Source organism: Terrapene carolina, unplaced genomic scaffold, assembly GCF_002925995.2.
Source record: "Terrapene carolina triunguis isolate 2854851 unplaced genomic scaffold, T_m_triunguis-2.0 Scaffold31, whole genome shotgun sequence".
Taxonomy (NCBI): Eukaryota; Metazoa; Chordata; order Testudines; family Emydidae; genus Terrapene; species Terrapene triunguis.
In genome coordinates, this window is record NW_020664382.1 from 7,282,790 (window position 1) to 7,294,260 (window position 11,471).

The 11,471-nt window shown below is 43.9% G+C and overlaps 2 protein-coding genes across 4 annotated transcripts in view; both read right to left on the reverse strand.

Moving 5' to 3' along the window:
- SLC5A3 (solute carrier family 5 member 3) overlaps positions 1–9,375 on the reverse strand; it is a 22,613-nt gene extending 13,238 nt beyond the window's left edge. Inside the window, exons 1-2 of one of the 3 annotated variants that reach the window (XM_026652075.1) lie at positions 9,288–9,372; positions 3,431–3,576 (exon numbers count right to left, since the gene is read on the reverse strand). The gene's annotated coding sequence lies outside the window, so the exon portion shown is untranslated. Of the gene's footprint in view, positions 1–3,430; positions 3,577–9,287 lie in introns of all 3 variants that reach the window. The other 2 variants (XM_026652072.1, XM_026652081.1) reach the window with 2 other exon arrangements.
- The window catches only part of MRPS6 (mitochondrial ribosomal protein S6), a 67,542-nt gene extending 58,152 nt beyond the window's left edge, over positions 1–9,390 (reverse strand). The window contains exon 1 of the mRNA XM_026652091.1: positions 9,288–9,390. Coding sequence (XP_026507876.1) covers positions 9,288–9,332 — 45 coding nt within the window. The 5' untranslated portion in view covers positions 9,333–9,390. The remainder of the gene's footprint in view (positions 1–9,287) is intronic.
- Between the last annotated feature and the right edge of the window lie 2,081 nt (positions 9,391–11,471).

The window sequence follows — 11,471 nt, forward strand, 5'->3', positions numbered from 1 at the left end:
CCCCCCCCCCCCCCCCCACACACACACACACACACACAGGGGAAGTATAGCAGCAGGTACCACCCCAAACTACTTATTTGCTAGATAGAATCCTTGAACTACATAATCTTAGTGCATGCAAGACAGAGCCCATGCTCATATTAGAGAGAGTCCATGGATGAAGACAGACATTATTACACCACAGTAATACCACTGTCATTATTTAAATTGATTGTTTTCTTAGGAGAAATACTTAATGTGCACTGCATTCCAAAGGACATCTGTTAATGAATCAGAGCAATAGCTAGAGTTATGAATAGAGCAGATATTTGTTATGTGGATTTCTCCATAGAGCTCTACCAATATCAGCAAGTTCTATTCTGGCGCTTCTCTTGTACAAGGGACTGATTATGCCAACCTCTGTAGACTTTTTCTAGCGTCCAATGAGAATTCGTATGAAGTCAAACTTTCATTTGTAACCCAAGCCAAAATCTGAAGCCAGGACTCCAGCAGTGAAAGGCCAGCGTATTAACTAAGTGTTCCAACTAGTATCCCCTGTTTTCCTATAATCAAAAACTGAGTCCAACACTTCTATTTTTCAACCCATTTTCCATGCCTTTAGAACTCCATCATCACTACTCTAGGTTATAGTACTCTCACCCTTAGAGCACATTTATTTTTGTGATAAGACTATAGGGCAAGAGCTTAAAAAATTGTACCAAAAGACAGTCCTCTAAATCCATACTTAGATGCCTAAATATGTAGAGCAGATTTCAAAAGAGCTTGGCCAGAGGGGTGGGGACGCAGAGGGAGAAAGATGTTTGTTTTTGAACAAACAATACTGGTTCCCATTTCTCTGGGTTCATAATCAGGGCTGCAATAATTTCTGAACATTAATAAGTTCAAACCATGTGGGTAATCAGAAATGAAGGGAGGCATAAAACAACTCTAAATGTTATGCCCTTTCTGCAGGTTTGAGCTGTGTTCATCTTACCAAGTTCTCTCAAGCAGCAGCTTATGAAACTGACATGAGGCCACAAATATTGCACTGAAAAATGTAAGGTCCTTTTAAAGTGACATTTCAGTAATGTTGCAGACTTCATCAACTTTTATGTAGGGATATTAAGCAGGTATATATATCATGGTCTTAGTACATAATAACTTGAAATAGTTTTAGAGTTCAACTCCACAACAGTGAGAAACCATGAAAACTCAAGAGTCAAGGCTATTCATGTAAATTCTGTCCCATAAAGATGCCATCATCCAACCTTTCCTTCTTTCAACAAAGGGTATTGAAGATGAGCATGAAACATTGGTTTTATAATTTGCCTCATACATATCACCAGCACTAAGTGGGCTGCTGTGTCACATCACAAGTTCTTTTCACATACATACATCCTCTAATTTCATGCAGATTTATAGAGGACACATGTTAGGACCATTTAAAACTACATTAGGTGCAATGCTAAGGTGTGCTGGAGACATATTCTGTGTATCGTGGGCCCCCCTCTTGTAACCCTTCTAATCTGGCAGGCCATAGGAGGTTGCGGAGAAGGAGCTGAGGGGAGGGAGGAGGGCAGAAAACAAACCAAAAAACCCCCAAAAGATTCTGCTAGCCACCCATCACCCCATGGAGGAGAGTCCTGATGCTGCTGGCCTTCTATGGTTCACAGAGATCAAGTCCCATTCCTACAAATCCTTGTAGATCCTCAGGATCCAGGCTCTTCTCCCTGATGAATGGACAACTTCCTAATGTCCAAAGGACTGGAGCTCTTCTACTTTTGTTTGCAGGAAAGGAGAAATGCAGGTGGCATGAGACTTGGAACCAGACAGAAAAACTCCCCCTTACTTCCCTCTTCCCCCCTCCCCCCAAGCACTTTGGGAAGGGAGAAGGGTGAGTGACAAGGAGCGATTAACTCTTTCACAACAGAGGGTCCTGTGGCACCTTTAAGACTAACAGAAGTATTGGGAACATAAGCTTTCGTGGGTAAGAACCTCACTTCTTCAGATGCAAGTGAGGTTCTTACCCACGAAAGCTTATGTTCCCAATACATCTGTTAGTCTTAAAGGTGCCACAGGACCCTCAGTCTGAATCTGTAAAAAGCAACAAACACGGCTACCCCTCTGATACTTAACTCTTTCACTACTCCCCAAGCACCATGAAGTGGGGGGAATGATGGCAGAAGGACCCCAGAGAGTAAAGGATCCCTTCTCTTACTCACCTTCCTCCTCAAGCCCATTCAGGAGCTCCCCGTGAGTGAAGACCCCTTCCCTTAACTGCTTATGAGCTCCGGCCAGCCTGTGGTCTTTCCTTTTTCAGGTCAACAGGGCAAGGACTGCAGGCCCTGATGAGTATGAAAAGCCCCTTTGGCCTCAAGAGATAAGGCAGCAAGGGTGTACCCAAAGAACCTAGGCTTGAGAGTGGGGCTAATTGGCTTTACATGGTTTACTGAGTGCTTTCTTTGAAAGCCTTAAGGTCCACCTCTTGTGGATTTTAGAAAGGGCCCAAAATGAAAACTTACCTTAAATATGACGCAGCAGTCACACCCTAGTAACTACCACAATTTAACTGAAAGGCCATTATATAGGAAGTTAGTGTCAGATTTATTGTACATGGTGTTGTTGTAGCCATGTCCGTCCAGGATATCAGAGAGACAAGGTGGGGATGAGGTAAATCTCTTTTATTGGACCAACTTCTGTTGGTGAGAGACAAGCTTTCAAGCTACACAGAGTTCTTGACCTGAAGAAGAGCTTTGTGTAGCTCTAAAGCTTGCCTCTCTCACCAACAGAAGTTGGTCCAATAAAAGAGATTTACTCCACCCTGGTCTTGTCTCTTAGTAGTAAACGTACAATAAATCCAAAACTCTTTAAAAGAGTAATTGTGTTTAAGTCCATTGAATATGTTCTCATCCCTTGTCCTAGAATGAGAACTACTATGGGTTTATGGAAAATAGAGCCTGTAAAGTTAACTTAATATTTTTTTATGAGATTACAAAATTGGTTACTAACCACTAATAGTGGTTACATAACATACTTCGAAATGGTTTACAGTAGTCTCTCGGAACTGCACCATTTTGATTAAAAATACTAGAAAGATATAAAATTAACATAGCACACAATAGTGGATTTAAATGTGGCCAACGGAGAGGTCTCAAAAAAAAAAAAAAAAAGTGACCCTAAAATGGGAAATACTCACCAGGCAGGTCTGTTTCCATTGGTGTCCTGAAGGGATCTTGGCCCTACGCTACTTAACATTTTTTATTAATGGCCTGGAAGAAAAACGTCATCACTGAATCTTTGCAATGACACAAAAATTGGGAGAGTGGTAAATAATGAAGATGACAGATCAAAGGTCACTAAATACAGAGCAATCTGGATCACCTGGTAAACTGGCAAATGCAAACAGTGTAAACATATCCATCTAAGAACAAAAATGGTAGGCCATACTTACAGGATGGGGGACTTTAGCCTAGGAAGCTGTGACTATGAAAGAGATTTGGGGGTGGTGATGGAGGATAATCAGCTCAACATGAACTCCCAGTGTGATGCTGTGGCCAAAAGAGCTACAGCAATCCTGGGATACATGAACAGGAGAATCTTGAATAGAAAAAGAGAATTTATTTTACCACTGTATTTGGAACCGGTGCAACTGCTACTGGGAGTACTGTGTCCAGTTCTGGTGCCCACAGTTCAATAAGTATGTTGATAAGTCAGAGAGGGTTCACAGAAGAGCCAAGTGAATGATTAAAAGACTTAAAAATCTGACTTACGGTGTGATCAACTCAAGGAGTTCAATCTGTTTAGCTTAACAAAGAGAAGGTTAAGGGGTAACTTGATCACAGCATACAAGTATCTACATGGGGAACAAATATTTAATTGTAGGCTCTTCGGTCTAGCAGAGAAAGGTATAACGCAATCCAATGGCTGGAACTTGACGCTAGTTGAATTCAGACTGGAAATAAGGTGTAAATTTTTTAACCATGGTAGTAGTTAGCCATTGGAACACTTACCAAGGATTAATGATGGAGACTCCACTGTGACAATTTTAAAATCAGGATTGGATATTTTTCTAAAAGATGTGCTCTAGGAATTATCTGGGGGGGGGGGGGGGGTGGAAGTTCTATGGACTGTGTTTTACAGGAGGTCAGACTAAATGATCATAATGACCTTCTAGCCTTAGAATCTATGAATCACATACACACCTGTAAAATGATCTAGTAATCTAACCTCCTATACGACATGGCCATAGAATTTCCCCAAGATAATTTCAGTGCTTCTCTTTTAGAAAGGCATGTAGTCAGTGATGGAGCATTCACCATTACCTTTGGTAAACTGTTCCAATAGCTAATTATCCTCACAGTTAAAAATGTAGGCCTTATTTCCAGTCTGAATTGGTCTAGCTTGCATTTCCAGCAATTGGATCATGTTATACCTTTCTCTGCTAGACTGATGAGCAATTTTTACAAGTGGACAAACTGAAGTACAAAGATTAAATGACTTGCCCAGTCACAAGATAAATGAGCCAAGATTAGAACTCAGGTTTCCAGAATCAGTCTTCTGTATTACTGCACCTCCCATCACTCTTCTTCATTTACACGATCCACTGCCCCCTATCCACTGTTCTGCTCAACCCATGTCTGTGCCTGCTCACGTCCAGAATCACTGTATGGGCCATGAGCCAAATAGATTGCCATCTCCTTTCTCCCCACTCCCGAGTCCATTTTAACTGAATTAGGCATAAGGGTCTACCTGCATGAGGCCCAATGCAGAATTAAGTCCTATCTAAACCTCACAGAAGTCAGTGGGAATCTGCATGGGTGCAAGGGTCTACCTACAGGGATTCCCTTAAAAGATCGGGCATTTTCAAATCACATTTCAAATATGAGGTATTGTACCTCAGTGAAGGGTTAACTCATGTCCTAATGTATACAGTATGCTAGTGTCTGTAACTTGAAGAAAATTTATTTAGCCAATACATCAAAGGCACTTGTCCTTAGTTAAGAATTAAAATTTCCTATCAGCTTAATCCTAAATCCTGACTACTTAAATTAGATAGACTGGCTATTCAAACTAAAGAGAGCTAAACTATTTTCTGAAACAATAAAATCCTCTGCACACACACACCCCAAACGCATAACCCACACTTTGATAACTCAACTTTTAAAAAGAAAATGGATTATTTTTATATTGGCCTGAGAAACATCAGATATTTCAGTCCAGAAGGTAGTACTCATAGAAAGTTTATTTACATACAAGGCTTGCAAAAGAAAGTTGCTTTCACAAGAATAATTATAGCAGGAGACAGAGCTCTCACAGGGAGCTGGACCCAGACTCTTCTCTTGTAGGCATGAGTACATAATGACTACACATCCATCTCAGTGTTAAGTCAAAGAAGTGTAGCATATATTTAGTGCCTAACTTTTTCACAGTAAACTCTTCATGCAGTCTATGAGCCTAGTGAGAGACAGGGACGGGAAGAGGAATCTACCTGTAAGTTACTACAGCAGGCAAAGGAAGAAAGTAGAGAATTTTGTCTGAACTTACTAAACTGTGAGGTGCTGATATAACCACTAAGGTCTCACAAACATTTATAGATCAAAAAATAAATACAAGCAATGCTAACCAGTAGGAAAGAAAACCTAGAGGATTAAAAAAAAAAATCTGCTTCTTAACCTCTTCCTTTTTGTTTTTCTTCCCAGGAAGAAATATCAAAAGCTCAGTTGTATAAAGATTGAGTTGTCAGGCAGCACTTTTGTCCATAGCCTGGGCTTCCCTAATATAGCTGAATGTTCTCCACAGCAGGCAGAGAATTTATTGAAACATGGCAACCTGCTTGGATGGCAAACAATACATGCTGGAAAAAAAAGTTAGCATGCGAATATAAAGTCAAACTCAGAAGCCAGGGCAGCCTTAGAGAATCACAAGATATTTGTGAAATTATTTGCTGAAACAGGAGAATTATATATGAAAAAAGTTAATTGATACTGCATGATCCATGCAATTGGTTTCAAAACTGAGTTCATCCCAAAACCCCTGAATATATTCTTCTCTTGAAGGGAACTAATAAAATATTGAACATGAAAGTAGACTGCTGATTCAGTTAGAAAAAAAATAACTATAGGATTTATTGAAGAGAGGTATACCAAGGTACAAGTCAAGCTGCAGGAAGAGGCAATGCCACACAAGGGATCAGAGTATAGGTTCCATGTCTGTCCTACGCTTCCAGGCTGGCAGCATTTCCTGAAGGAATGTCTCATTGCCCCCTTCAGGTCAATCTGAGGAACAACATTAGAGCAAGACAAAACCGTTTCCAGGCCCTCACTGACTAGAAGGTTCATCACCACAACTGGGAGAACAGGCAGGAAGTTTCCTGAAGAGTTCCCCTTTCCCCATACATTCCCTTGGAACTGACTTTAAATGTCACTACCCTCTCCTCCTGAAGACTTGCCTTTGCTACAATGCCTATAATGTGGGCTGGGGGTGGGGGAAAGAGAATGTTAGATTAAGTGCTAATTCTTTCTATTTACAATAAAAAAAAGAAGTATTGAAAGGTGAAGGTAGTGGTACACAATAAATCTTACATGTCACTTGTAATCTTGGGACTCTAAACTCTTCAAGGCAGAAAGTACATCTCCATACATTTGTGCTGCAACTCTTACAGAGAGCACTCTATCCTTATTGTGGCCTCTCATTAAGGTAGAGGAAGATTTTCAAAAGCGGAAGTGGCAGTTAAGCACCATACTCGCATTCGAAGCCTTTGTGTCTTTGAAAGATCTCTTCCATACATGTTAAATAATTGGACAAAATGAGTACCCCAGCTGGAGACAGTGACGGAAGCAAAGTCTCACATGCTATTTCTTGGATTGCAGTTGCAAAGATGTCTCAAATATAGAAACAATATTTAAACTTTTTCTAGAAAGTCATCACTAGGGTTCTTTGTTTGATCAGGAAATACTAAATCGTGTCAAATTCAAATCTAGTTTATTCAGGACCCAGCTGTGTGTATTAAATCATTCAATTCCATAAATATATTCGTTAATGCAATTCATTACAGGATTTCAGACTATTAGCCCAAACTGAATTTTCTTGCTTGTGTGTTTACATCACAGCCTTAGTAATAGTTTTTGCACTTAAGAATCCTTAAAATACAAAAAGTTTTTAAACCAGCATGCCGTGCAGGGAGAGATCTTATGGGGCTCATTAAAACAATCCACTTCTTGAGATTCAGCACCACCACTTTAGGGAAGCTCCACAGTCATCACAGAATTGCTCTTTAAAGGGTTTTAACTGCACAGAAAGTCAAACTGCAGCAAGTTATTTGTAGACAGCAAGTTAGTTAGTTTACCAATTAAAACGAGACTTAAGATGAACTCCAGATTTTAGAGTTATGATACAAGGAGTAGGTTAGAAAAACTTAAGTTTCTATACCTAGCTTAATTTCACCAGAACTACAGAGCAGTTAAGTGAATCATTTTGCTCTGTGGAAATGCCTTAAACAAAGAACATTTGTTAAGTACATACTGGAGAGTCAAACTTTTTTAAAGAGTATTTTAGTTGCTACCATAACGTTTTACTGTAAGTGTATAAATGCAGATAGGAGGCATTCTGTCACTATAAGCACATCTCTGCTTCACCATGTTCTAACCCCAGGAATATTTGTGAGGCTCTTCAAAGCCACAGTACTCCTAGTCATGCTTGCATTATAATTTTTTGTTTGTACGTCACTGTGTTGTCAGATCTGTGATACCTTCCCTCCCAATTCAAATGCAGAAAGCTTGCAATGTATAATGTAACCGCCACACCTCACTTTTTTTTAAAATCTAAACAGAGGTTACATGTAAAACGAATGGAAATGTACTAGTGTTTAGCACAAGATAACATGCTCAAACAACAGAAAGATGGAATTAAATTAATAGCAGAAAATTAAACATTTCAGCACTATTACAAATATATCAAAAGAATAGTTAAAGATGAAAGTCATCAAGAACACATTAACAGCATGTAATTTGTAGGATTAAGACTTAAAAGGGTACCTACACTAATAGAAAAGCTGTTGCATTTAGACACTAGCGTTGTGCAAGGACCCTATGCAGTAAGCTTTATAGCAGTAGCTAAAGATGGGTTGTGTATGTAGCTTAGCATGAGAGGCAGGAAAGAGGAATACCAAATATTCACCTTACACTAAGAGTGTGTTTCAAAGTCCTGCCTACATTAGGGAAATTAAGAGAAATAACAAAGAAACCCCATACATACATAGCCAACGTTGGTTTGGCTCCCTGTGCAGACCTATGACCAATTTTTTTTTTTTTTTTTTTTTTTAAACACAAATCATCTAATCCTGTTCCTTAGGCACTCAAAACCCTGGCAGCATCTGGCAACCTGTGACACTCTGAGAGCACTATCATTACCAAAGGAGCTCAACTGGCATTAGCAACAGTGGAAACCACCTGAAAGATTTCCCTAACATGGACAGGGTAAGAAGGTCACAGTGCTGGCTCTCTCTCCCTTGCACAAAAAGGTAATGCTGGAACTTACCTTGTAGGCCTTTGTGAGGAGAGAGAGCACCTAGCAGCAACTGCTGTAACTATCCTAGCACCTACTACAGTGCTTAATTTGTGTCAGGACTAGGCTTGATATCAGTTATGAAAGTAAAATAAACTGCTTGAACCCTGGCACTTCTTTCATTACAAATTAAACACTGACCTGCTATAAGCCACCATAGGTGTGGAGAGGAGCCACAGGGGAACCAGTGGTGAGCCTAGGGTTGCCAACCCTCCAGGACTATCCTGGAGTCTCCAGGATTTAAAGATTAATCTTTTGTCAAAGATAATGTCATGTGATGAAATCTCCAGGAATTCATCCAACCAAAGTTGGCAACCCTAGCTGAGCCGGGGCACAGAGCAAGGGCAGGAAAGGGCATGAGGTGGGTGCGGGGCCGAGAGGAAGTTCTTTCACAGGCCAGTTGGGCACATCACACTTCCCCCTCCCTCCCGGCACTTGCCCAGCTGAGCAGCCCAAGCCCGAGGCCTTCAGGCACCGGCACAACAAGTTTCCCCTTTTTTCCCCGCGCAGCCCTGGGCAGGCGACACCTGCGCGCCCGTCCCCATGACACGCACGTGCGCGCTCAGCCCGCGGGGCAGCGGCACTGGCCGCAGGCGGGAGGCCGAGGGGACGAGCCAGGGCGCGGGACAGGGGAGCCAGGCGCTGCCGGGCGGGCTGGGCGCACACGCCCGGCACCGGGCTGGCGGGAGAGCCACGCGGGGAAGGCAGCGGGGCCGGGGCCGGGGCCGGGTCCCTCCCTCACTCACCCTCTGCATGGCTTTCAGGATCAAAGCCAGCTCATAGCGGGGCATCCTGCCGGCGGCGGAGAGATGGGGCAGAAAGGGGGGCGCGGCCCGCGGCTGCTGGAGGGCGGCGAGGCTGGGGCTGCTGCGGCGCTGCTGGGTCCCAGGCTGCACAGGCGGGAGGCGGGCGAGTGTCGCTGCTTAAAGGGCGCCGCCGCCAGCTGCGCAGGCTCCTCAGCGCCGCCCCCCGCCGGCCTCGGAGCCAGGCGCCGCCCTCCCCCAGTCCGTCCCCCGCCCCCGGCCGGGCTAGACGCGCCCCCTCGCGCGCCCCCTCCGGCCCGCAGCCCCGCTCTGTCCCCAGCCGGCTGGGGGCTGCGCGGGGCCGGCGCCCGGCGGGGGTCGCAGGTCCGAAGCGTGCGGCGGGGAGGGGGGGGCGACTCCGAGCCGCGTGCGTGAAGCGCCAGCCCCGCCCCCCTCATGCGGCGGCTTCCGCGCTGCTGCAGGGAGTGGAAGTTTCCACTGTGCCCGCCCCCAGCAGGCACACACGGCTACACACACCCCGCTCAGGGAGAGCACGGGGCAGCCGAGCCAACGCGTGACACACGCACACAGTACCCCCCCCCCCCGTCAGTGACACCCGGCCTCATAGATATCTCCGGGTGGTGGGGGCAGCTGGCAGGATGTTCCAGAAACGTCGACACAGACACAACCCTGTGCCAGAAACACCGACCGACCCTGCCCCACACCAGGCATCCACCATCAGAGATCCCACATACAGACACTAGGGCCAATGACTCACTGCCCCACAGAGACATCTCTCAGTGTTCCAAACCCCTCGGCGCGCGCGCACACACCCACACACACGGAAAGGGAAAACACTTCAGTGCCAGAGAGCCCAGACACAGTTCATGGCAACTGCATCTGTATTCCCCCCTCCATGGTCCACCAAGCACATCCATTCTAGGCTCCTGGCTCCTCAGCCATTCTAGGCTCCTGGCTCCTCAGTCTTGGGCAGAGACCTGCATCTCTCCACCGCCTGACCAGGGTTTTTCTAGGCTACATAGTTCCCTACAAGCCAGACTGCCTAAACAGGCCAGTGGCTGCAGGTTGTTTTCTCTTCAAACGTTATGAACAGCGTAATTGCCTATAGTTATAATTTACCACTGAGCATTTTAAAAGCCATGAACCCACAACTGGGTTTTCCCTATGGTTACAAGTTCATAGTTCTCTCAGAATCAGAGCCAGAACCCAAACTGGGCAGATTAGTCTGTTTCCTTATACAGATCAGGCCTTTGTCCTCCAACCTCCAGGAACAGGTAACACTGCTCTACAGCCAAAATGCTTCTGAAATAAATGTAGTCAAACTTTACTAATTCTGGGTCACTGAGAACGAAAATGATGCTTAAAATTGTTGATTGGCTCTAGTTTTCAAGATATGCTATTGGGTCAGTATATACGACCCTTGACTTGGGAATGGCGGAGGATAAGTGAGTTATAAAGGGAAGGGATCTCAATTTAAACCAGAAATGACTAAAATACATCTTTGACTGGATCTATGAATAAATCTATGACTGGGTTTGGATAGTACTTGCTTTTTACGCAAAGCAATGAATGATGCAATCTGAAGCTGGTATTGCGTCATACATGATATGAATTGCATCATGTTATTCCTAGAAGTCATGGATGATGCAATCATAACGAAGCTTACATCACTCTGCTGAACAAATTGCCCTATATCAGCTCTAGAAATCATACAGTGTCGTGCTCTCTTATTTGTCAGTGTTTGATTTTGCAAAGGGACACGTTTCTGTTTAGCCAAAGTGAGCAGAGATGTCTCGTACTTGTGTGAACAGTGCAGATAACTTCTGCTATGTTTGTGGTGAAGTGACTTTTGCATCACAAAAACGCAGTATAACCACTATGGTTAAGAAAGCCTATCACCTTTATTTTGGCTGCAAAATTGGAGATCAGGACAAGAGGTGGGCTCCACACATATGCTGCAACTCTTGTGCAACAAATCTTCGCCAGTGGTTGAACAGGAAAAGGAAATCTATGCCTTTTGCAGTGCCAATGATTTGGAGAGGCCAACAGATCATACCAGCAATTGTTACTTCTGCATGGTGCCTCCAGTTGGGAAAGGTGTGTCAAAGAAGAAAAAGTGGACTGTGCATTATCCAAACATTCCATCAGCTATACGCCCAGTACCCC